The sequence below is a fragment of the Hemiscyllium ocellatum genome, chromosome 31 (genome assembly GCF_020745735.1).
Source record: "Hemiscyllium ocellatum isolate sHemOce1 chromosome 31, sHemOce1.pat.X.cur, whole genome shotgun sequence".
In the NCBI taxonomy this organism is placed as follows: domain Eukaryota; kingdom Metazoa; phylum Chordata; class Chondrichthyes; order Orectolobiformes; family Hemiscylliidae; genus Hemiscyllium; species Hemiscyllium ocellatum.
The window spans coordinates 38,301,094-38,329,081 of record NC_083431.1 but is presented as its reverse complement, the minus strand read 5'-3'; the positions used below and the strand labels follow the sequence as shown (position 1 = coordinate 38,329,081).

Below are 27,988 nucleotides of genomic sequence, written 5' to 3'. Positions count from 1 at the left end.
CTTCTTGTTGAAACATCACTCTAATTTCATTTCTTACCCTTTTCAGAAGTGGATGAGAGACATTCCTGCTGTAAACAAATAAATGTATTTGGCACCTGCCTTTTGTGTGGTATAGTATGCAGTGTCTATACAGTTTTCCCTGATGTCTGAAGAATTTGGAAATTAGATTAGATTCCCTACAGTGTGGAAACAGGCCCTTTGGCCCAACCAGTCCACACCGGCCCTCTGAAGAGTAAGGGACCCATTTCCTTCTGACTAATGCACCTAGCACTATGGACAATTTAGCATGGCTAATTCACTAACCTGCGCATCTTTGGACTGCAGGAGGAAACCGAGCACCCAGAGGAAACCCATGCAGACACAGGAAGAATGTGCAAACTCCACACAAACAGTTACCAGAGGCTGGAATCGAATCTGAGACCCAGGTCCAGTGAGGCAGCAGTTCCATCTACTGAGCCATTGTGGAAATTGTCTCATAAACATACTTGTTCCTGTTTGTTGACTCTTTCCACTTTAAGGATGAGGTTCAGATCTATACATGCTTTCCTTCTTATCAGTGTGTATGGCTAGTTATGAATTTCAGACAATGTTTCTGAAATTCCTCTGCATTTGTGCCTTAAAACTGCATTCTTCAAATGGAATGTTCTAAATGGTCTACTCCTGCTCAGTCTTTCTAAGCCTGTGTGGGACCTCTACATTCTGGAAACCTCTTGGGTGGGATAACACAGAGTTCATTGCGCACGAGTTGAGGTTTGTGTCTCTTGCAGTGTTATGTATGGTACATGCTGGGCTGTCCTTGGAGATTTCCTCCCTGTGAACCAATTACTGGCTGGCCTCAAAGCCCTTCAGCGGCCAATCAGTGCTGCTACTGTGCTTCTCCTCAAACTTTTTCTTGCCATTCACTGCCATTTTTAGAATCTCACCCCAATTATCAACATTTAGGAATACTGCTAGCAGCCTCTTGGGACAGATGAGGACTGAACGCAGTGGTAGTGCAAACTGTTAACATTTATTAACTATGAACTATATATAGAAGAATGTTGGAGCAGGTCATATGCAGTGTCTTTTTCCACCAGCACTCAGTTCCAAGTGAAATAACATCATCATTACACAGCTCCTAATGCACATACTCAGGAGATATTGATGAAGAGTATTGGTATAGTTAAGTACCATTGCCTTTCCACAACAGTATCACTTCAGATCCAAGTCTTGAAGGAATATAGATGAGAAAAGTGGTAACAGTTTGAAATGTACTAAGGTATTAAAACTGGAGATGTAGTGGAACAAATAACTAGCTGAAGAAAAGTTCTGGTGAATGGAAACTAGAGAGTAGAGATTTTGCTCCTAAAACTGTAAGTTAACTGGGGAAACCAACTTCTTCCCAGGGAAGGAGACATAAAAAGATAACATTGGGACATGGAAGGGCATGCTGCTGGTAGGTAACACCAGGAAGTGATTAATGATACTTTTATTTGTAACTGATATAATGTGAATAGCAAGACCATGAGGTGCTGAAGAGGTGACATAACATAGGTTGGAGAATCTGGAAGGGAGAGATTAAGGAACGAGATATTAGGTAATAATATTACAAGCTTCCACCGTGCCTGTCAGTCTTCTACTACTGCCAGTGTAAAAGCAGTGATTGGATATGGCAAGTGAATAATGGCAATGATCAAACATAGGAATATGAGAAGGGCATTCAGCCCCTTAAAACTGCTCTATCATTTAAATTAGTCATGGCTAATTTATAACAACTCACTTATAGTTTTTCATCAATATTGTTTGATGCCCCTACTTAGTAAAATTCTATAAATGTATGGGTATTTTTTTTTTTAACATATTTCAGCATTCACAGCCTTTTGGAAAAATACCAGATTTACATTACCTTTGACATACATCACTTGACAAATTACCTATCCATTCTTCATTTGTGCTGTTCCCTATCCACAAGAAGCTGAAATAAATGTCAATAATGTGTTGTGAAAGAAGCAGTACCCAAAGAGGCCATGATGTAAGTCTTGAAATATGATGGTTAATTCAATAATCTTTCAGCACCAATGTCAGGTGGTGGTCACTGTTGAAACAGTGAAAGAATAGTCACTGGTGAAATAGTGGAATACTGCAAAGAGCTAAACTCAAAAACTAACGGATAGACTATCAAGACAAGCCACAAAGTTAAAACACAACGTGAAAACAGTCAAATAAATATTATTGATTTAAGAATAGAAGATTACATGCCAGATAGAACATTTTAATGAGGGAGAATAATATTGAACTAATTGTGACTCTGTTTTTGTCTTTGCTCTGATTCCTACTTCTGTACTTTTTTTGATAATTTTCTCATCAAAAGCTTATTTACTGCTGCAAGAGCATATTATTTCAGCAGATGTCCATGATGGGGATGTTCCTGCTCCATTTTCCTATGGCAAGATGCTTTTTGTTTTTCTCTGGACAAATTCCTTGCAATAAATACCTGGCAGAATTATAGAAGTTGTGTACCCAGTTAACTACAATGTCTGTTATTAGACTTCTCAAAGGCAAACTGCAGAATGATATTTCTTTCAAAAATCAATTTCAAGCTTGCTTTCAGACAGTATAGCAAGAGTGTTGCAATATTTTAAATATATTTCTTCCTTAACAATGATTAAATTAATTGTTATATATATTCAAAGCTTTAAAAAATTGTCTGAGCTTGATAATGCACTAAAATTCAATGCTATAACAAATGACAAATGTGGAAAAACTTGCCTCCAAATTTTGCAGCCAAAGCTGCTGTGTATCCAACTGTAATACCAAACTATTGGCTAGTTATGATGGAAAATAGAGTGGGAAATTGTGAAATTTTATGATGGCTATGAGAAATTCCTCATTCCCTATTAACCCATATTGAAAATATTCAAAATCAAGGCAAATAATTCAGATCCGCAGAAGAATATATTGGAATATCTAAGATCACAAGAAAACAGAACAAAGAACTGCGGATGCCAGAAATCTGAAACGAAAACAAAAATTGCTGGAGAAACTTAGCAAGTCTGGCAGCATCTGTGGGAAGAAAACAGAGCCAGTGCTTTAAGTCCAGTGACTCTCTAGTAGAATCTGTTACTGTTTATAGAACAAAATAAGGTCCACTTGTCAATTAATATTTTCCTTTATCATCAACCATGTGTATATAATTGAGACAATTCTTTCCAAAGGGTCACAATGGGGTTGTCACTTATGACAGTTTCCACTGAATCACAGGTGATTAAAACCGCAACTAACATTAGTACCATCTTGCCACTGAAGTTAATACTGGCAGGTACCACAATGATTCCATTACGCCCAGAACTCAGTTCAAAAACAGAGTGAAACGAATGCTGAAGCTTTAGGATTAGAAGACTGCATTTATTCTATGATTATGCATTAAAATAAAGCGAAATACAATACAGTTTTCAGCATAAATGCATTCTGAGTGCATTTCAAAACCTAGAATAACATTTTCATTCAAATTATCTCAAGTATCTAAATTGTCATTGGAGATGAAATTACCTGAAATGCCTCCTGGAATCTGGCCTGGTACACCTCCTGGAACCTGGCCTGGTACACCTCCTGGAATCTGGCCTGGTACACCTACTGGAATGCCAGAAGAGGAAAGTTACAATCATGAAATGAATTGATTATCGACAACCTAAAATATTAAAGGGATGGCTATCAAGTCAGTAGATAGATTAGTGGTTTTTCTTCACAAGTTAGAAACTCTGGAAATAATTTCAGAAGATTAGAAGGTGGCAAATGGAACCTCACTATTTTAAGAAAGGAAGGGGAGAAAAAACTACAGAAAACTATAGATCTGTTAATCCAACATCAGTTGCAGGCAAAATGCTAGAATCTATAAATAAAGGAATCAATAAGACACTTAGAAAACTAGATCAACGCCATGTCCTCAATTTTCTCATACATGGGTCTGCGAGTACTCCTGCGTGACTGCAAGTGGAATAATGTTCCCATATCATAACCACTGTTGATGAGTTTTAGGCAGCCTTCTTCTGAGAATTAAATGCATCATAAGACATGGTTGGGATATCGGTATAAGAGGTTTATAGATCTTGTTTCTGCAGTGGGTACTTCCCTTTTGTTCTAATCCCTTGACTGAGAGCTCATGCAGTTGTAATTTTCAGTTTTTGTTTTGGTTCCCTCAAATATGTATGTTTGCCCTAAACACATTCATGTAAAAACAGATCTCAATGCCTCTCATTTGTGTTGCACATTCTCTGCAAGACGTTCTTCTGCAAGTCAATGTTAGAGAAAAGGGTGATTACTAACTTTTTATTTGAGTGATTCACTTTCTACACAACAATTTTATCCCATTCACAGCAGATGATAGGTAGCATTTGCTGCTCATCTCCAATTACCCTTGAAAATGTGATAACTTGGTGGTCCACCCATATTGGTGTTCGAAAGTGAGTTCTGGGATGTAGCTTCAGTGATTGCATGTGACTTGGAGGAAACTTTGAAAGTGGTGGTGATCCCATGATCCTATTGCCTTTGTCCTTCTCAGCGGTAAAGGCTGAAAGGTTGGAAGGTGCTATTAAAAGAACCGTGGCAAATTGCTGTAAGTGTAAATTTACATACTTTTGCTGCAGTGCTTTGGTAATGTGGAGAATGAATGTTTAAAGTGGTGCTGAGTCCTGGATTGTTTCTAGGTTTTTGAGTATTGCTGGGATCTGCATTAATGCAGGCAAGTGGAAAGTGCTTCATTACACTCCCTTTTTTTTGCCTTCTAAATAGTAGAACAGGTGTGGGGTGTCAGGAAGTGAGTTAGACATCATAGATCCCCCAGCCTCTGACTTGCCCTTGTACAAAGACTTATGTTCCATGCACTAAGTGCTGGGTTGGGAATCTTCAGGGTGACTTACTGTGACTCACTTGAGTGGGAAAGCTTGTTGAATCAAGCCTTGATACTGAAATCCTGCCTGACTGGAAGCTACTAGCCAATCATAAGTCAGCAGTTTCCAGGTCCTGAAGATCACTGCAAAAGATCCAGGCAAGAAGGTAAGTGGTGGGTTGGTAGGGGTCAGTAGAGGTCATGGATAAGGGCAAGAGCTGGACATCAACAGTTATTTCCTTCCTCTCTATCCCTGTCCCCAGTTGATCCAGACTGAGGAAAGTGAAATATCTCTCCTGACCTGCTAGGCAGGCAGGCGTATTTCTCCAGTAAAGAAAACCATCACTTTTTTCCCAGACATTAATTTGTCCATTGGCAACTTGAGGCCCTTGGGTGGTCATTAATTCACCATTTTAGGTCCATTAATAGGTGCTGAGTCAAGGTCACCCGTGGATTTTCTCACCCAGCTCCTAACTGCTGAGATAGATGAGGTTCTCTCTGCAGCTAACATGCCCAAAGATTTATCTTTTTCACCACCTCCAGGGAGGCGATAATTATGACTGCAGTATATATATAGCCAGTCCAGTTAAATTTCTTGTCACTACTAACGCCCAGAATATCACAATCTGATTTGAAACTGCCATTAAAAATACTTAGGCTGAGCATGCATCCATTTTGAATGGGGCTGAAAATGTGTTGCTGGAAAAGCGCAGCAGGTCAGGCAGCATCCAAGGAACAGGAATCCTGAAGAAGGGCTTATGCCCGAAACGTCGAATCTCCAGTTCCTTGATGCTGCCTGACCTGCTGCGCTTTTCCAGCAACACATTTTCAGCTCTGATCTCCAGCATCTGCAGACCTCACTTTCTCCTCCATTTTGAATGGATCAATCAAATTATTAAGGCTAATCTATTATGTCCAGGTGACTGACCTTGTGCAGTCATTAGAGTGTATTTTGATGAGAGTTTAAAGATTAATCGCTCACATTCTATGAAACTTATACAGAATGACTTGGTAGCTACAACTAAATGGGCAGTGAGGCTAGTTATTCTACATTTTACACAGTCATCAAAGAACATCAATGTTGAAGTAACCCAGGAGCATTCTAACAATTTGATCTCATGTGACAACCTATTAAAGGTCTTGGATTAATGACATCTCTAGATATTGCAAATCTTTTTACAGCCAAAATAATTAGAGTCATAGAACCATAGAGCTGTACATCACAGAAACAGAACCTTCAATCTAACTCATCCATGTTGACCAGATATCCTAAATTAATCTAGTCCCAATTGCCAATATTTGACCCTTATCCCTCCAAACTCTTTCTATTAATTTTCTCATCCAGGTGCATTTTAAATGTTTAATTGTACTAGCCTCCTCTTCCATCACTCCCCCTGGCTACTCATTCCATACACAGAACAGCCTCTGCATGAAAACGTTGCCCCTTATGTCCCTTTCAATTATTTCCTTTGTCATCTCAAACCCATGTCCACTAATTTTGGACTTCCCTACCCTGGGGAAAAGACCTTGCCTATTCATCTTATCTATGCCCCTCATGATTTTATAGGGTCTCCTCCAGCCTCTGATGATCCAGGGAAAAAGCCAGCCTATTAAACCTCCCCCAGTAGCTCAATCCCTCCTACCCTGGCAAATTCTGTAAATTTGTTCTCAATCCTTTTACGTTTTACAATATTATTCCTATAGCAGGGAGACCAGAATTGAATGCAGTATTGCGAAAGTGGCCTAACCAACATCCTGTACAGTCACAATATGACCTCCTAACCCCTATAATCAATGCACTGACCAATAAAGGCAAGCATACCACATGCCTTCTTCATTATCCTCTCTCACTGCAACTCCACTTTCAAGGAAAATTGAACTTGCACATCAAGATCTCTTTGTTTAGCAACATTCCCATTAAGTAGATCAGTCCTGCCCTCATTTGCCTTTCCACCTCACATTTATCTAAATTAAACTTCATCTGCCACTCAGCCCATCCAATCTGCAAAATTATTTCAATTCACTCAATGCAAGTACAAACCATTAACTAATTTACAGTATTTTGGTTAACAGGGTCCAACTGGATAACACAATATGGAGACACATAAAACTTTTGATAGTGAATTACAATTAGAAAAGGCATGGAGCAAAGCTATCGTGTGACGTAATGAATGGGGAAATCATAGATCAGGAGAACAATTCTCCATTCTTCACAAACTTTTCTTGATGGATCTTTTGTAGTATGCAGGACCATCTGAATCAAAAATCATAAAACCCAAAAATCCCCAAAAATCCTTAAGCTCGGAAAAACATGGTAAATATGCAGTAGCTAGAGAAGAGGAAAAGACGAAGGTGCTGACTTGTCAAAGGATGTGATTCCATGATAGCCTTGCTCCCAGAGCCTTCAATGCTATCTTTAAGGCCAAAGCCAAGGAAAATAAATTGATGGGCATTTATTTCACTGGCAAGTTGACAATGCACTTGATCACAATATTACAGAGCATGGAGATTGACTGCATTTACAGTATAACGTGAGCAAAATGGAAAACTACAATTATATATTAAAATATTCCAACAGATTGCATTGCAAAACTAGCAATGATGATTCAATTCAGCTCATCATCATGAATCTAAAATGCTAATACTCAGTGATCAATCTAGCTGAAAAGTTTCCTGAAACAGTTCTTGATGCATCCCATGAAGCTAACTCTGATAGACCTCCTGAAATGCCAGAACAACTTACAACCTTAAAATGCCAAATAAACCCATCAGATGATCGAACTTTTGGTTTCAAAGACATAGTAGTATTATGAAGATTACCTCCCATGAAGCTTAAGCTGCTGGTTTCATTTTCTGCAAGAACATATGGTGAAATGGAAATTCAAATGAGTTAATTCCTTGACTGAATTAATAGCAATGTCGTGCAGAAAGGAACAAGCTTATTCTGACATTTGGATGTGATATTTAGATTGGTGGTCATGTTCTTTTTTTGGAAATGTAATGTTTTCTAAGGAATCATCCATTGTACACCTTTTTCAATAGTAATTCACTCTCAAAATCATGTCACAATTATGTGCCCATTTTGTGTTATCCAGTTGGATTGTGTTAACCAAAATACTGCAAATTAATTTTATTTAGTACTTTCACTGAATTGTATGAAACAATTTTGCATGAGAGTTTTGCTGTATTGTTCTTCACATACATTTAAATTTGACATGAACAAATGAGCGGGCTATGTATAGAGCATGAAAATAGTGCTTCAAAATGTAGTAGCAGTTGCATGTGGCACGGAACACCATGGAAGAAAATTATTTAACTCCTCAACATATTCAAGGCTCAGTTAGACAGATTTTTGATTCTCATGGAAGGCACAAGACTGAAGGGCACAGTCTGGAAAGTGATATTATGGATAAATTCAGATCAGCAATAAAGGGATGTACATTTTACTTAAACATCTGCTGGGAGCTTCAGCATAAAATGAATCTGCCATTGGACTGAGTGAAGAATGACTGATCACGTTGGAATGCAGACATGCATGGAAGGACTTGGCGAAGGCTTTAAAAAGGAGAAATGATTGCATAAGTTTATCATGGCAGCAGGAGGTACTCGAGAAAAAACAAAACATTTTGAAAGCAGTCAGAACATACAGTTGTAGAGGCCAATGACCTTGTTCTACAGTATGCATAATGGTCAGAATCATTGAATGCATCATCAAATGTTATTTTATGTATATTGTCAATAGTCAATGTCACTGCACAAACAACAGGCATTCAACCCATCAAGATTGCTTCATCATTCAATTCGATCTTGGTTGATCAGCTACCTCAATGTCACTTTGCCAGTCATTTATAGATATCCATCAGTTCTGTCTTGAACATGTTCAATGTTGAGTTTACACAACCTCCTGGGATTGTGAATTTGAAAGATTCACCACCTTCTGAGTGAAGGCATTCTTCATCACCCCAGACTTAAATGGCTTACTCCTTAACCTGAGATTAGATTCCCTGGTTGTACATTCATCAGACTAGGAAGCATCATAGTTACACCTATTATGCCTTGTATGTATTTTGTTAGCACCGATGAGATAATCTCTCATTCTTTGAAATTATAGAAAGTGCAGGATCAGTTTTCTCAATCACTTTTCATAAGACAATCTTGTCTTCCCAGCGATTGGTCTGGTGAACCTTGCTGCATTCCCTCTGTGACAAGTATATGCTTTCTTCGATCTCAGCTCTATATAACTGCAGCAAGACATTTTTAATAAACTGCTTGTGATGAAGGATAGCATAACATTCACCTTCTTTAATGAATATTGCACCTACCTGTTTTACTATTAATATTACCTTATTACTATTCCTAATTTCTTTCAGTTCCTCAGTTTTGCAAGTCCATCTGTCTCTGAACTCAAACAGGGCAAATTAACCTCATTTGTATTCCAAAGATATGCTTCTCTATAGTAGCAGTAAACCAGTCCTAATAGGGAACATAACACACTGTCAGCAGAATCCCTAAGGTAGTACCATTTTACCTATTGAGAAATTGCAACACAACAATGGGTATGGACCTGAGAGAGGACTCTACTTCCTCAAACATCATAGCTGGGAACAATAAATAAAAACAGACTACTTGAGCTTTGCTGCTACTAGGAATGTTGTGTAACTAACACTTCTTTCAGAGCAAACCATGTCACAAGCTGTCCGGAAGATATCCAAGGTCAGGGTATTCAAGGTCAACTGTTCAACTAGAACAGTTGAGTTGATGTAAATCTCAGAACACAATTCTTATTACACACATCTATCGTATCACTTAGAGATATGAACCACTCCCTGGTCCATATCAGAGTTAGGATGTAATTCTTGAAGTTTTTTAATTCAATCAGTCATATCATTCCCACAATTTTCAAACGGCCTACTCAGACCAAAACTGGCAGTTCTTCAACTTGATTGAAGTGTACTTCCATGCATTCACATGCACAAAAGCAGAATAGGACTGACATTGAGACACTTTCGATGCTGTACTGTCACTATCTGGAAAGCAAGCATGGAGACATGCCGACAATGATGGAATCTGCACTTGAAGCTAAGGCATTCCAATTTCTTTAATTAAAAGACCGAACCCAGAGTAAAGTTTCTGAATGAACTCAGAACTGCTGGAAGTCAAGGTGTATGGACTAGATAGATGATATGCCAATGACTATTGGTTACATCTTTTTCAGAATAACCACAATGACTGCTATTGTTTGGGCAATGCAGCCTGGGTTTTGAAAGTTTACACCTTTCATTACATGTTAACCCAGCAACTTATAATATTTTCAAAATTACATGTATCATTTGTCATGTTCCTCTTTTGTTGATTTACAGATTAAAATGTCATCCATGTGACATAAGGCCATAATACCATAAAATGGGCCATGTGACCCCTTGAGCTTGCTCCACTATCAGTAGGGTCATGGTTGATCCAGAGCATCAATGTGGACTTCAACAGTTTCCTCATTTCCCCTTCCCCCACCTCACCCTAGTTCCAAACTTCCAGCTCAGCACTGTCTCCATGGCTTGTCCGGACTTGTCCTACCTGCCTATCTTCGTTTCCACCTATCCACTCCACCCTCTCCTCCCTGACCTATCACCTTCATCCCCTCCCCCACTTACCCATTGTACTCTATGCTACTTTCTCCCCACGCCCACCGTCCTCTAGCTTATCTCTCCACGCTTCAGGCTCACTGCCTTTATTCCTGATGAAGGGCCTTTGCCCGAAATGTCGATTTCGCTGCACTTTGGATGATGCCTGAACTGCTGTGCTCTTCCAGCACCACTAATCCTGAATCTGGTTTCCAGCATCTGCAGTCATTGTTTTTACCTACTTTCCTCACGTCCATTCCCCAAAATGCTTGATACCCTTACTAAGAATTTAACTATCTCAGCCTCTGTCCCCACAGCTCTCTGTGGCAGAGTTCCAAAGTCACTGAATCATCTGTAGAAGAAATTCCTCTTCATCCCAGTCTTAAATTAATGCCCCTTTATTCTGAGACTATGTCCTGTGGTCCTGGACTCATCCATGAATGGAGACATTCTTTCACCGTTTATCCTTCAGGATTCTATACATTTCTATGAGATTACTTCTCATTCTTCTGCACTCCAATGAGTGAAGTCCCAAGCATTTAGCCTTCGCTCCTAACACAATTTCTTGATAAGATCCTAGTGCACCTTATCAGAACTGCCTTGAATGAAATAATAACTTTTCTTAAATAAGGAGATCAAAACTGCTCACAGTTTTCCAGCTATGGTCTCACCAGCAGCAGGTACAGTTGAAGTAAGACTTCCCTACTCATTTACTCCAACCTCCTTGAAATAAGGTCCAACAATCCATTATCCTTCCTAATTACCTGCTGCACCTTAATGCAAGCTTTGTGTGTTTTATGCACAAGTAGCTGCAAGTCCCTTTGTTTTGCATCTTTCTACAGTTTTTCCCCATTTCATTAATACAGATGTTTTGTTCTCCCTCCCAAAACAAACAATTTCACACTTTCGCACATCATACTCCATTTGTTAACTTTTTTCATCATTTACTAAACCTGTCAATATCTCTCTGTTAACTTTGTATCCCTGTTGCAACTTGCCTTTCAACATATTTTTGTGACATCTGCACATATGGTTACATTACATTTGCTGCCTTCCAGTGACCAAATTTGTTCCATATGTTGCCTTCCACATTTTCTGAGATTTTGGAAACTGTCCTTTGTAAGCATTCTGATGCAGCTGTGATTCTAAAAAGGTAGATAGTTGAAACAACATTATCCTTTAGGTCAGCACGGTGGCTCACAGCACTAGGGACCTGTGTTCGATTCCCGCCTTGGGTGACTGTGTGGAGTTTGCACATTCATCCCGTGTCCACGTGGGTTTCCTCTGGGTGCTTCAGTTTCCTACCACAGATAAGATGTGCAGGTCAGGTGAATTGGCTATGTTAAGTGTTAGGTGGATTAGTCGGTTGGGTAGGGGAATGGGTCTGGGTGGGTTACTCTTCAGAGGGTCAGTGTGAACTTGTTGGGCTGAAGGGCCTGTTTCCATACCATAGGTAATCTAATCTAAGGATTACAATAGTAGTTAAAAGTTTGAACTCCTTATCTACTGGCAATTGATAGGTTCTGCTGTTTAGTCCAGCTTCAAGACTGTGCTATTCACAATTTTAGTTAGGTTCTCATCAACAGACACTATTAGTGTATCTATCATTGCAATACATTATTGAAATCTGTCAAGTCATGTAAATTTTAATGGATTCACTCAGTTTAGAACTAATACTGTAGCAGACCACCATATGGTCAATTCAGTAACTGGAGAAATAGTTGCTTGCTGAAACATTACTGTGATTTCACTTCTTACCCTCTTCAGAAGTGAGTGAGAGACATTCCTGCTGTAAACAAATATAATGTATTTTGTGTAATATAGTATGCTGTGTTTATACAGTTTTCCCTGATGTCTGAAGGATTTTGGAAATTGTCTCAAATGTACTTGTTCCTGTTTATTGACTCTTTCCACCTTAAGGATGAGGTTCAGATCTATACATCTTTCCTTCTTATCAGTGTGTATGGCTAGTTATGAATTTCAGACAATGTTTCTGAAATTCCTCTGCATTTATGCCTTAAAGCTGCATTCTTCAAATGGAATGTTCTAAATGGTCTACTCCTGCTCCAGTCTTTCCAAGCCTGTGTGGGATCTCTACATTCTGGAAACCTCCTGGATGGCATAACACAGAGTTCATTGCTCACGAGTTGAGGTTTGTGTCTGTTGCAGTGTTATGTATGCTACGTGCTGGGCAGTCCTTGGAGATTTCCTCCCTGTGATCCAATTACTGGCTGGCCTCAAAGTCCTTCATCAGCCAATCATTGCTGCTACTGTGCTTCTCCTCAAACTTTTTCTTGCCATTCACTGCCATTTTTAGAATCTCACCCCAATTATCAACATTTAGGAATACTGCTAGCAGTCTCTTGGGACAGATGAGGACTGAACACAGTGGTAGTGCAAGCTGTTAATATTTATTAACTAGGAACTATATATAGAAGAATGTTGGAGCAGGTCATGTATAGTGTCTTTTTTCCACCAGCACTCAGTTCCAAGTGATCTAACATCCTTACACAGTTCCTAATGCACATACTCAGGAGATATTGATGAAGAGTATTAGTACAGTCAACTACTATTACCTTTCCACAATGGTATCACTTCAAATCCAAGTCCTGGAAGAATTTGGATGAGAAACTTGTAGCAGTTTAAAATGTACGAAGGCATTGAAGCTGGAGGTGTAGTGGAGCAAATAACTAGCTAAAGAAAATTTCACATGAATGGAAATTGGAGAGTAGAGATTTTGCAAATAAAACTATCAGTGAATTGGGGGAAATCAACACCTTCCCAGATATGGATCCATAAACAGATAACATTGGGGAGTGGAAGGGAAGATGATGGTAGGTAACAACAGGCAGTGATTAGTGATAGTTTTATCTGTAACTGATACAATGTGAATAGCAAGACCACATGAGGTACTAAAGGGATGATATGACAGAGTTTGGAGAATCCAAAAGGGAGAGATTTAAGGAATGAGATGTTAGGTAATAATATTGCAAGCTTCCACCGTGCCTGTTAGTCTTCCACAACTACCAGTATAGAAGCAGTGATTGCCATTATTCACTTGTCATATCCAATGATCAAACATAGAATATGAGAAGGGCATTCAGCCCCTTAAATCTGCTCTCTCATTTAAATTAGTCATGGCTAATTTATAACAAATCATTTATAATTTTTCATCAATATTGTTTGATACCCTTACTTATTAAAATTCGATTAATGTCATTTTGCATAAATTTTTACCTATTTCGACATTCACAGCCTTTTGGAAAAATACCAAATTTACACTAACTTTGACATACATCACTTGACAAATTACCTACACATTCTTCATTTGGTGCTGTTCCCTATGCACAGGAAACTGAAATAAATATATCAATATCGTGTTGTGAAAGAAGCAGTACCCAAAGATGCCATTATGTAAGTCTTGAAATATGATGGTTAATTCAATAATCTCTAGGTACAAATGTCAGGGGGTGGTCACTGTTGAAACAGTAAAACAATGGTCACTGTTGAAATAATGGAATACTGCAAAAAGAGCTAAACTCAAAAACTAACTGATCGAGTATCAAAACAAGCCACAAACATAAAACGCTATTTGAAAATAGTCAAATAAATATTTTTGATTTAAGAATAGAAGATTACATGTCAGATAGAACATTTTAGTGAGGGAGAATAATATTGAACAAATTGTGACTCTATTCCTGCCTCTGGTGCTATTTGTCTTTGCTCTGATTTCTACTTCTGTGCTTTTTTTGACAAGTTTCTCATCAAAAGCGTATTTACTACTGCAAGAGCATGTTATTTCAGTCTATGTCTATGATTGATGTTCTCTGCTCAATTTTCTTATGACAAGATGCTTTTTGTTTTCCTCTGGGCAAATGCCCTGCAATAAATACCTGGCAAAATTATAGAAGTTGGAGCTCTGTGTGCCCAGTTAACTACAATGCCTGCTATTAGACTTCTCAAAGGCAAATTGCAGAATGATTTTCTTTCAAAAGTCAATTCCAAACTTGCTTTCAGACAGTATAGCAAGAGTGTTGCAGCATAATAAATATATTTCTTCTTCAATAATGATTAAACTCATTTTACATGTATTTAAAGCTTTAGAAAAATAGTCTGTGCTTGACAATGCACTAAAATTCAACACTATTACAAATGACAAAAGTAGAAATACTTGCCTCCAAATTTAGCAGCTTTAGCGGCTGCATATCCACCTGTAACACAAAGTATTGACCAGTTATAATGGAAAGAAGAACAGCTACTTATAGAGGGCGGCGTTGTGAAATTTTATGATGGCAGTGAGAAATTCCTCATTCCTCATTAGCTGATACTGGAAATATACAAAATTAGTGCAAAAAAATCAAATCCAAAAAAGAAAATCTAGGAATATCTAAGATCAGAAGAAAACAAAGAACTGCGAATGCCAGAGGTCTGAAACAAAAACAAATATTGCTGGAGAAACTCAGCAAGTATAGCAGCATCTGTGGGTAGAATACAGAGTCAGTGCTTCAAGTCCAGTGACTCTTTATTAGAATCTATTATGGTTTTTGGAACAAAATGAAGTCCAGTTGTCAATTAGCAATATCCCTTAGCATCAAGCGTGTGTAGATAATTAAGACAATTCTTTCCAAATGGTCACAATAGGGTTGTGTCTTATGACAGTTTCCACCAAATCACAGGTGAGTATTATTGCAACTAACACTAGTATCATCTTGGTGCTGTAGTCAATATTGGTGCTGAAGTCAATAAAGCCATTATGATGCTTTTATGTCCAGAACTAAGTTCAAATACAGAGCAACAAGAATGTTGAAGCTTCAGGATTAGTGGACTGGATGTATTCCATGATAATGCACTGAAATAAAGTGAAACACAATACAGTTTTCAACAGAAATACATTCTAAGTGCATTTCAAAACTTGGAATAATATTTTCATTCAGACTATCTCGAGCATCTGAACTATCATGAGAGATGAAATTACCTGAAATGCCTCCTGGAACCTGGCCTGGTATGCCTCCCGGAACCTGGCCTGGTACACCCCCTGGAAACTGGCCTGGTACACCCCCTGGAACCTGGCCTGGTACACCCCCTGGAATGCCAGAACAGGGGAGTTACATTCATTAGATGAAATGATTATCTACAACCTAGAGTATTAAAGAGATGGCTATCGAGACAGTAACGTGTGAGTGGATTTTCTTCACAAGTTATAGACTCTGGAAATGATCTCAGTAGATTAGGGAGTGGCAAATAGAACCTCACTATTTTAAGAAAGGAAGGGGAGAAAAAGAATAGAGAACTATAGACATGTTAACCTAACATCAGTTGTCAGCAAAATGCTAAAATCTACAATAAAAGGATTCAATAAGACACTTAGAAAACTAGATCAACCTCATGTCCTCAACGTTTGGATATGCAGATCTATGAATACACCTGCATGACTGCAAGTGTAATAACATTCCCAATTCATTACCACTGTTGGTGTGTTTTAGGCAGCCTTCTTCTGAGAATTAAATGCATCATTAGACATGGTTGGAATATTGGTATAAGGGGTTTATAGATCTTGCTTCTGCAGTGGGTACTTCTCTTTGGTTCTAAGCCCTTAAGTGAGAGCTTATACAGTTGTAATTTTCTGTTTTAGTTTTGGTTCTTGCAAATATGTATGTTTGCCCTATGCACACACACACGTGTAAAAACAGATCTCAATGCATCTCATTTGTGTTGCAGGTTCTCTGCAAGACATTCTTCTGCAAGTCAATGTTATTGAAAAGGGTGGTTATTAATTTTTTATTTGATTGATTCACTTTCTACACAACAATTTTATCTCATTCACAGCAGATGGTAGGTAGCATTTGTTGTTCATCCCAACTATCCTTGAAAATGTGATAACTTGGTGGTCCACCCACATTGGTGTTAGAAAGGGAGTCCTGGGATACTTCAGTGATGGTGTGTGATTTGAAGGAAACTTTGAAGAAGGAGGTGATCCACTGATCCTATTTCCTTTGTCCTTTTTAGCGGTAAAGGCTGAAAGGTTGAAAGGTGCTATTAAAAGGTGCTGTAAGTGTAAATTTACACATTGTTGCTGCAGTGTAGAAAATGAACATTTAAAGTGGAGCTGAGTCCCTGATGGTTTCTAGCTTCTTGAGTACTGCCGGGAGCTGCATTAATTCAGGCAAGTGGAGAGTGCTTCATTATACTCCCTTTTTTTGCCTTCTAACTAGTAAAAAGGGTGTGGGGAGTCAAGAGGTGAGTTAGACGTCATAGGTGCCCCAGCCTCTGACTTGCCCTTGTACACAGATTTAGTGTTCCATGCACTAAATGCTGGGTTGGGAATCTTCAAGGCAATTTACTGTGACTCACTTGAGTGGGAAAGCTTGTTGAATTAAGTCCTGCCTGACTGGAAGCTACTAGCCAATCATAAGTCAGCAGTTTCCGGGTCCTGAAAATCACTGCAGGAAATCCAGGCAAGAAGGTAAGTGTAGGGTTGGTAGAGGTCAGCAGGGGTCATGGACAAGGGCAAGAGTTGGACATCAATAATTGTTCAGTTTCTCCCTATTCCTGTCCCCAGTTGATCCAGACTGAGGAAAATGAAACATCTCTGCTGGCCTGGAGGGGGGCCTATTTCTCCAGGAAAGAAAACCACCACTTTTTCTTTTTCCCAGCCACAAACATGTTTAATTGGGCCATTGGTAACTTGAAGCCCTTGGGTTGTCATTAAGTCACCATTTTATGTTCCTTAACAGATGCTGAGTCAAGAAGGTCACCTATGGACTCTCTCATCCAAAAATTAATTGCTGAGATATAAGAGTTTATCTCTGATGCCAACAAGTCCAATGATTTATCCATCCAGGGAGGCAATAATCAGGACCTCAGTTTGACTCTTTTGGGTTAAACATCCACTGAATTTAACCATTGCAGACCTTTAATTGATACTGAAACAACCACCCTTCTGTTGAGTTTCAATTCAGTTCTAAATCCTTTTCTCTGCAACATGATACTTCAGAACCTCTCCTACTTCTCTTTGACTTCAAGCTGATTTTGTTGACATCTATTCTTGACTTCTCTGATTTATTCATTTTCATTGGTTTCTTGTTTTCTGGAATTTTCCCTGAGTGGGACTCGTTCTATGCTTCTGTGGCCATGTAGCAGCTGATGATCTATAATATTTTCTGAAGTGCTTTACTTTTTCATACTGATAGCACTGTGCTTATGCAGTTGCCTTGAACCCCTATGCCTTGTGGACAGGCATAGGGGTTCAAGGCAACAGCACAAGCACGCTGTTGAACATGACTACATTCTTAATTTCTGATCTGTTCTTGTTGCCATAAAAATTGTCTGGTTAGTTCAGTTCAGTTTACGGTCAATGGTAACAGCAAGGACATTGATGATGGGGGATTCAACAATGATAATTCCTCAGGCTGCACATTTTTACCTATTGAAAGACTGCAAACACAATAGTGGGTGTGAACCACGAGAGAGTCTCTGCTTCCTCAAACATCATGGCCTTGGAACTATAAATAAAAACAAACTACCTGAGCTTTGCTGCTACCAGGAATGTTGTGTAATGAACACTTTCAAAGCAAACCATGCCACAAGCTGTCCAGAAGATATCCAAGGTCAGGGTGTTGATACAAAATAGAACAGTTGGAGTAGATGTAAATCTCTGAACAAATTCTTATTACACACCAAATCACTTAGTGATATGAACCAGTCCCTGGTCTACAGAGTTAGGATGTAATCCTTGAAATTTTTTATTTCACCACAGTAATGTTATTCTCAAACGGCCTACTCAGACCTATGAACGTAATTCTTCAATGGGACTGAAGTGGACTTCCAGGCATTCCCATGCAGAAAATGCTAAAGCAGAATAGAACAGACTGTGAAACACATTCTATGCTGCACTGTCAACATCCAGAAAGCAAGCATTCAAACATGCTGACAGTGACGAATCTGCCATTGAAGCCAAGACATATCAGTTTCATTAATTAAAAGACAGGTCCAAGACTAAAGATTCTGAATGAACTCCAAACTGCTCGTTCTATGGACTATAGGATGTGCCAATGACTATTGGTTACACTTTTTCAGAATAACCATACTGACTGCTATTATTTGGACAATGTAGACTGGGTATTGAAAATTTACACTTTTTACTAAATATTAGCTCAGCACCTTGTAATATTTTCAAAATTACATGAATACATTGTCATGTTACTCTTTTGTTGATTTATAGATTAAAATATCATCCATGTGACATAAGGCCATAATACATAAGAATATGAACAGGAGTGGGCCATGTGCCCCTTAAGCTTGCTCCACTATCAGTAGGATCATGGTTGATCCTACGTTCCTCATTTCCAATGCCCTGTCTATTCCCCAAAACCCCGATTTCCTTACTGATTAAGAATTCAACTATCTTAGCCTTAACCATACACAAGGACTCTGCCCCCATAGCTCTCCAAAGTCACTCAACCCTCTGTAGAAGAAATTCCTCTTCACCCAGTCTTAAATAGTGCCCCTTTATTCTGAGGCAATGTCTCCTGCTTCTAGTCACTCTCATGAGCGGAAACGTCCTCTCACCATTTATCCTTAAGAATTGTATACATTTCAATGAGATGATGTCTCATTCTTCTGCACTGCAATGAGTGAAGAGTCCCAACCTGGTGTAGATGGGATTCTAAAAGGTAGCTAGTTTAAACAATAATATCCTAAGGATTACGATAGTAGTTAAAAGTTTGAACTCCTTATCTACTGGCAATTAATGGGTTCTGCTCTTGTGGCCAGCTTGAAGACTGTGCTGTACACAACGTTAGTTAGGTTCTCATCAACAGACACCATTGGTTGTATTTGTCATTGCACTACATTATTGAAATCTGTCAAGTCACGTAAATTTTAATGGATTCACTCAGTTTGGAAATAATACAAAGCAGACCACCATATGGCCAATTCAGCAACTGGAGAAATAGTCTCTTGTTGACACATCTCTGTGATTTCACTTCTTTACCCTTTCAGAAGTGGTGAGAGACACCCTTGGTGTAAACAAATAAATGTATTTAGCATCTACTTTTTGTGTGATGCAGTATGCAGTGACAACACAGTTTCCCCTGATGTCTGGAGAATTTTTGAAATTGTCTCATAAATATACTTGTTCCTGTTTGTTGACTCTTGAGGTTCAGACCTGCACAAGCTTCTCGCTTATCAGTGTGTATGTCTAGTTATGAATTTCAGACAGTGTTTTTGAGATTTCTCTGCATTTGTGAATTAAAACGACATTCTTCAAACTGAATGTTCTAAATGGTCTACTCCTGCTCCAGTCTTTCTAAGTCTGTGTGGGACCTCTACATTCTGGAAAGCTCCTGGATAGGGTAACATGCTCACAAGTTGAGGTTGGTGTCTCTTGTAGTGCTATGTATGCTGGGTGCTGGGCTGTCCTTGGAGATTTCCTCCCTGTGATCCAATTACTGGCTAGCTTCAAAGTCCTTCACCAGTAAATCATTGCTGCTTCTCCTCAAACGTTTTCTTGCCATTCACTGCCATTTTTAGAATCTCATCCCCAATTATCAACATTTAAGAATACTGCTAGCAGCACCCAGGAGCTGGGGACAGACAAGGACTGAACAGAATGGTAGTACATCCTGTGAACATTTATTAACTAGGGACTATATGTAGAAGCATGATTGAGTAGGTCAAATGTAGTATGTTTTTCCTCAGCACTCAGTCTCAAGTGACTTAACATTATCATTGCACAGCTCTTCATGCAAATGCTCAGGAGATATTGATAGAGTATTAGTACAGTCAACTACCATTGCCTTCCCAGAACAGTATCACTTCAGATCAAAGTCCTGGAAAAATATAGATGAGAAACCTGTAACTGTTTAAAATGTACCAAGGTATCAAACCTGGAGGTGTAGTGGAGGAAATACCTAGCTGAAGAAAAATTCTGGTGAATGGAAACTAGAGAGTAGAGATTTTGCAAGTAAAATTATAAGTGAATTGGGGGAAGTCAATTCTTCCTGGGGATGAACACATAAAAAGATAACGTTGGGGCATTGAAGGGAATGTTTGTGGTAGACAACAACAGGTAATGATTAGTGATCAGTGAAAGAATGGTCACTGTTGAAGTAGTGGAATACTGCAAAAAGAGCTAAACTCAAAAACTAACAGATCAAGTATCAAAAGAAGCCACAAACATAAAACACTATTTGAAAATAGTCAAATAAATATTATTGATTTAAGAATAGAAGATGACATGCCAGATAGAACATGTTAATGAGGGAGAATAATACTGAACAAATTGTGACTCTGTTACTGCCTCTGGTGCTATTTGTCTTTGCTCTGATACGTACTTTTATACTTTTTTTGACAAGTTTCTCATCAAAGCATATTTACTACTGCTATGTCCATGGTTGGATGTTCTCTGCTCAATTTTCCTATAGCAAGATGCGGTTTGTTTTCCTCTGGACAAATGCCTTGCCATAAATATCTGGCAGAATTAAAGAAGTTGGAGCTCTGTGTACCCAGTTAATTATAATGTCTGCTATTAGACTTCTCAAAGGCAAACTGCAGAATGATATTTCTTTCAAAAATCAGTTCCAAACTTGTTTTCAGACAATATAGCAAGAATGTTGCAGTATTTTAAATATATTTCTTCTTTAACAATTATTAATCTCATTGTTACATATATTTAAAGCTTTAGAAAAATTGTCTTTGCTTGATAATGCATTAAACTTCATAATAATACAAATGACAAAAGTAGAAATACTTGCCTCTAAATTTAGCAGCTTTAGCTGCTGCGAGTCCACCTGCAATACAAAGTATTGACCAGTTATGATGGAAAAAAGAACAGCTATTTATAGAGGGGGACATTGTGAAATTTTATGATAGCAATGAGAAATTCCTCATTCCCAATTAGCCAATATTGAAAATATTCAAAATTAATGTGAAAAAATTAAAATCCAGAAAAAAAGGAATATCTAACATCATTAGGAAACAAATCAAAGAATTGCACATGCTGGAGATCTGAAATAAAAACTAAAACTGCTGGCAGCATCTGTGCAAAGAAAACAGAGTCACTGCTTTAAGTCCAGTGACTTTTTATTAGAATCTGCTTTTGTTTTTGGAACAAAATGAGGTCCACAGTCAATTAATAATATCGCCTATCATCAAACATGTGTAGATAATGGAGACAATTCTTTCCAAAGGGTCACCATGGGATTGTCTCATATGACAGGTTTCCCCTGAATCACAGGTGATCATTGTAGGAACTAACTCTCGCACCATCTTGTCTCTGAAGTCAATATTGGCAGGTGCCACTATAATGCCATTATGTCCAGAACACAGTTCAAAAACAGCAATAAGAATGCTAATGGTTTAGTAGTAGAAGATTGGATTGAAATAAAGTGAAATACAGTATAGTGCAATTTTCAGCAGAAATGCATTCTGAGTGCATTTCAAAACCTGGAATATTTTCATTCAAATTATCTCAAGTATCTAAACTGTCATTGAAGATGAAATTACCTGAAATGCCCCCTGGAACCTGGCCTGGTACACCTCCTGGAATCTGGCCTGGTACACCTCCTGGAATGTCAGAACCAGGAGTTACAATCATTAGATGAACTGATTATCTACAACCTAGAGTATTAAAGAGGTGGCTATTCAGACAGTAGATGTATTAGTGGAGTTTCTTCACAGGTTTATAGACTGTTGAAATGATCTCAGTTCATTGGAAGGTACCAAATAGAACCTCACTATTTTAAAAAAGGGAAGGGAGAAAAAAAATAGACAACTATAGACCTGTTAACCTAACATCAGTTGTAGGCAAAATGCTAGAAACAATAATAAAATAATTCAATAAGACACTTAAAAAAACTATATCAACCCCATGTCCTTAACTTTCAGATATATAGGTCTGTGAATACGCCATTGTGACTGCAAGTGGAATAACATTCCCGTATCATTACCATCGTTGGAGAGTTTTAGGCAGCCTTCTTCTGAGAATTAAATGCATCATAAGACATGGTTGGGATATTGGTAGAAGGAGTTTATAGATTTTGCTTCTGCAGTGGGTACTTCTCTTTGGTTCTAATCCCTTAACTGAGAGTTCATGCAAGAGTCATTTTCAGTTTCTGTTTTGGTTCCCTCAAATATGCATGTTTGCCTTGTGCACATGAATGTAAAAACAGATCTCAGCGCCTCTCATTTATGTTGCAGGTTCTTTGCAAGATGTTCTTCTGCAACGAAATGTCAGAGAAAAGGCTGATTATTATTTTTTTATTTGATTGAATCACTTTCTACACAACAATTTTATCCCATTCACAGCAGATAGCATTTGTAGGCAGCATTTGTTGTTCATCCCCAATTACCCTTGAAAATGTGATAATTTGGTGGTCCACCCACATTGGTGTTAGAAAGGGGGTCCTGGGATGTAGCTTCAGTGATTGTGTATGGCTTGGAGGAAACTTTGAACGCGGTGATGATCCCATGATCCTATTGCCCTTGTCCTTCTCAGCGGTAAAGGCTGAAGGGTTGGAAGATGCTATTAAAAGAACGTTGGCAAATTGCTGTAAGTGTAAATTTACACACTGTTGCTGCAGTGATTTGGTAGTGTAGAAAATGAATGTTTAAAGTGGTGCTGAATCCTGGATGGTTTCTAGCTCCTTAAATACTGCTGGGAGCTGCATTAATTCAGGCAAGTGGAGAGTATTTAAACACATGAGCTTTTTTTGCCTTGTAAATGATAGACAGGCTTTGGGGAATCAGGAAGTGAATTAGACATCATACATGCCCCAGCACTACGATTTAGTGTCCATGCACTAAATGTTGGGTTGGGAATCTTCAGGGCGACTTACTGTGACTTGCAAAAGTGGGAAAGCTTGTTGAATCAAACCTTGATACTGAGATCCTGTCTGACTGGAACTACTAGTCAATCATAGGACAGCAGCTTCCAGGTCCTGAAGATCATATATATGGTCCTATATATCTGAAAGTTAAAGACATGGGGTTGATCTAATTTTTTGCAGGAAATCCAGGCAAAAAGGTAAATATTAGATTGGTTGGGGTCAGCAGGGATCATGGATGAGGGTAAGAGCTGAACATCAACAATTGTTCCATTTCTCCCTATTCCTGTCCCTAGTTGATCCATACTGAGGAAAGTGAAACATCTCTCCTGGCCTGGTAGGCAGGCCGGTCTATTTCTTCAGTAAAGAAAACCACCACTTTTTTTTCCAGCCACAAAGATATTTAATTGGGCCATTAGCAATTTGAGGCCCTTGGGTGGTCATTAATTCACCACTTTCGGTCCCTTAATAAATGCTGAGTCAAGAAGGTCACCCATGGACTTTCTCACCCAGCACTTAATTGCTGAGATAGAGGAGGTTCTCTCTGAGTCCAACATGCCCAATGATTTATCTTTTTCACCACTTCCAGGAAGGCAAGAATCATGACCACAGTATTTATATTGCAAGTCCACTTAAATTTCTTTTCATTTGTCACACTTTGTACTTTGTACACAATCTACTTTGACACTGCTGCTATCAAAAATACTTAGGTTGAGCATTATTCCATTTTGAATGGGTCAATCACATTAAGTCTAATCACAGATATCTTCACCTTTTCTTAAAATGTAAAGCTGTCCTGTATTTTCTGCCAAGTTAAAAATCACACAACACCAGGTTATAGTCCAACAGGTTTAATTGGAAGCACACTAGCTTTCAGAGCGTCACTTCTTCACCTAATGACGAACTCTGTATTTTCTACCTTCTGATATCTATTGCATTTCATAGCACCTGACTTTGGAAACAGGCTACTGTTCCTGAAATAATACTAAAGATACTCATGGGGCACAGTTATATTATTGTATTATTCAAAAATGATTCAGGAACAGTATTGTTTTATAACACACACACACACACACACACACACCTTCATGCACTATTGCATTACAGCCACTGTCTCAAAGCACCACTGTATGATTCTGCACAAACATTGATGTTGGAATGACACTTAGTTTAGAAAAATGGTGGCATCTTCTCCAATCTGATTAAGAATTCATTTCTGGGCAGCAAATTAATGCCCTCAACTGGCCATATTGTGATGGCTTCAGGCCACTACTTTAGTTGAATGGGATCCACAATTTTCTATTCATGTTTGGGAAGTTACTAGTCCAATGCACCAATAGTGATATGACTTTGCATTTTTACAAGCTGCCTAAATGAACTTCCACTTTCTCTAATCATGAATGAGGTAGTTTCCTTGGAGTGTACAGGCAGATAGGCTTAGTACCTTGTTGCAGACTAATGTAGTGCACCTGTTTCAGCTTGTCTAAGCCTTTGCATAAACTTGAAAATTCGTAGTGAAATTCTCTTTCATTTTCAACCTACAGCAGTGCCTCCACTCTCTCTAACAGACATAGTTGGGTGTATGCATTTCGAATTTGCAACAGCATTCTGGTTCTTCAATATGGACAGTTTCACTGATGTCTCATGTTCTACGTTTGGTATTGACCTGTAGATCTGAGCCTTCGAGCCTTGCAGTTTGATGCTTTTGGGTTAAATATCTACTGATTTTAACCATTGCAGGCTTTTCGTTGATCCTGAAACAACCATCCTTGTATTGAGTTTCAATTCAGTATTAAATCCTTTCCTCTGCAAGTTGATACTTCAGAACCTCTCCTGCTTCTCTTTGACTTCACCAAGTAATGTTGACTGATTTTATTGACATCTATTCTTGACTGCTGTTTTCTGGACTTTTCCCTTTGTGGGACTTGTTCTATGTTTCTGTGGTAATGTAGCAGCTGATGATGTACAGTATTTTCTCAAGTACTCTACTTTTTCATACTGATAGCACTTAGCACAAGTACACCGGGCACGCAGTGTGCTTGTGCTGTTGTCTTGAACTCCTATGCCTTGTGGACAGGCTTTTGGCAGTCATGAGGTGACTTCGTTTTCTTATAGCCATAAAAATTGTGTGGTTAGTTCAGTTCAGCTTCTGTCAATGCCAACACTAAGGATATTGATCATGGAAGATTCAACAATGGTAATAGAGATGAATAAATTGTGTTAGTGCAGACGATCACTGCTGGAACGTGTGTGCATGCAAATATACTTGCCATTTGTCAACCCTGGCTTAGATATGGGCCAGATCTTGCTGCTTTTGTATCTGAATATTTGCGAATGGTGCTAAACATGGTATAGTCATCAGCAAACATCCTTATCAAATTTAATTATGGACAGCTTATGCAAACCATCTTATCAATTTTAAACCCTTTTAATATAAAAAAAATCGACTAAGTTCCCTCCTCAGTAATGTAGCCTTGGCAGGCTGTGCCTCATGGGCATACACAGATGCTAAGTATTAATTTAGCAATTGAACTATACCTATTGCTTCAAAATGTAAATCCTCTTCTCATCCCAAATAAGCCCTTCTCCCTTTTCCACCCTTTTACTATTAATGTACTGGCACATTGAGTTGATGATGGATTTCAATATCAATGTCTGCTCGAAGCAAGAGGAGGCTCACAAGGTATGGAAAATTATCCATGTTATTCAAGGGCTTGCCATGAATTTTGATGGTCAAGGAACTGGCTGGTAGGGCACCTTTGTTTCCTAGATATCTAGTCTGAGGCCTATTCTCCCATACATCTCGGTTAATTCAATGATTTTTGTAGCTCGGCCTCGATCGTATGCACAATCAGGCACCATCTGTGTACTGCACCTTGATGAAATAAATTGGAGTGGTCGTGGTTCTGGCCTGGAGGTAAATGTTGAACACCTTCCTGTTCATTCTGTAGGTTTGCACCACTCCAGCAGGAAACTTCATGGAGATGGGTGGAGTATTGGAGCAAGGAAAATGGAGAAGAACACTGGTACAATAATGCAGCCCTGTATGACTCCAGTTTGCACTCATTTGTGTTGTTGTTGGATCTATTCATGATGATCATGGCTTGGATATCAACACAAAGCAGGTGGAGAATGGTGACAAATTTCTTTGGGCAACCAAATTTGAGGAGGATATTGACAGAGTTGAAGACGTTTGTGAGATTGAAGGTGGCCATGAATAGAGGTTGCTGATATTCTCTGTACTTTTCGTGGATTTGTCACACACAGAAAATCATCCATTGTGCCTCTTGAGGTGAGACTCAGAAAGGAGCCGATGGGAGGTGGTTGAGGAACATTCTCATGATGAAATTCCCTGAGGTGGACAGTAAGGAAATCCTTCTAATTTGCACAGTTGAACTGGTCTCTTTTCTTGAAGATGGTCATAAATATTGCACCTCCGAGATCTCCCAGTATGCTTCCTTTCCTCCTGATGAGATCATGGATTAGTGTCAAGTGTTTGGAAGACCGAGGAACAGTGTGTTTTTACTCTGAGATCACAAAACCAGTATCAAGCTCATGGCATAACCCTTATCTGCCCATATCCATTGGAAGTATGGACCATGTACCACACATATCTCAAATCCCTGGAATTATCATGTGTTCTGTCTTTGCAATATCCTGGAAGTCCCCCATTGACAGGATAGATGCACCACTGTGAGCACTCTCTCCCAGGCCCAATATCCCCAGTATTGAGGCACTGATCAAGTACAACCAACTGCGAAGGGTTGTCCATATACCCAACACAAGACTCCTTAAATAAGTGCTCTCTTCCAAGCTCCACAGTAGTAAGCAATCATTGGGATGGCAGAGGAAATTCTACAAGATTACACTGAAAGCCTTCTTAAACAAATGCAATATTCCCAATGATACATGGGAATTGCTTGCTCTAAAACACACAAACTGGAGAAGCAGCATCCATGAAGGCAACAGCCACTTCAAGCATCATTGAGTGGAGCCATAGAGAGCAAGCACAAGTAATGAAAAGAGTTTGCAAAATCCAGAGCATCTCATCCATCCACCCTGCCAAACACCAACTGCCCTACTTATGGCAGAGTCTGTGGCTCTAGGGTTGGACCATTAAGCCATTGCACCACCCCATTGTGTGGAAGCAAGTCATCTTTGACCTTGAGGGACTACCACAAACTCACGATGCCCATTGACATTGGGTCCATTGAAATGTTATCTCTTCTTTCTCTTGTGCCTTGTGAATTCTGATTTTACTTCAGTTTAACAATATTGAGCTTTTTTTTGCTGCTGCCAATGTATTAAGATGATACTATTGCCACCATACTTTCTAAGGAAGATTCAGCCAACAACAAGTAGCTGATTTGTCTGTGGAATGGATGATCTCTGTTGTCAATGACAAAGGTCTTATTGCCTTTCAACAACAATGTGACTGGCTCCTAAGTAGCTGAACACCATGTGGTTGCACATGTTTAGTAAGAACATCTTGGATCTCCGAAAGGAGTTATCCCTTTCTTGGCAGTTAAAAATCAAGCCAGTAGGAAGCAAGTTTATTTCACCCAATCAATTTTAACCAATAAATTAGAGATTGATAAATGTGAACAAGTCAATCTATGCCTGTTGTAAACAGGTGAACTTACCTGAAGGAAGATTGAGGAACAAGTCAAACAGTCATCTCA

The 27,988-nt window shown here is 38.8% G+C and overlaps 1 protein-coding gene across 7 annotated transcripts in view; it reads right to left on the bottom strand.

The window, feature by feature from the left end:
* elna (elastin a) overlaps positions 1-27,988 on the bottom strand; it is a 271,733-nt gene that overhangs the window by 143,206 nt on the left and 100,539 nt on the right. For 6 of the 7 annotated variants that reach the window (XM_060848380.1, XM_060848374.1, XM_060848377.1 and 3 more), the window contains exons 11-15: positions 21,988-22,047; positions 21,237-21,272; positions 15,458-15,565; positions 14,658-14,693; positions 3,529-3,612 (exon numbers count right to left, since the gene is read on the bottom strand). In XM_060848380.1, coding sequence (XP_060704363.1) covers positions 3,529-3,612; positions 14,658-14,693; positions 15,458-15,565; positions 21,237-21,272; positions 21,988-22,047 — 324 coding nt within the window. The remainder of the gene's footprint in view (positions 1-3,528; positions 3,613-14,657; positions 14,694-15,457; positions 15,566-21,236; positions 21,273-21,987; positions 22,048-27,988) is intronic. The other variant, XM_060848376.1, reaches the window with a different exon arrangement.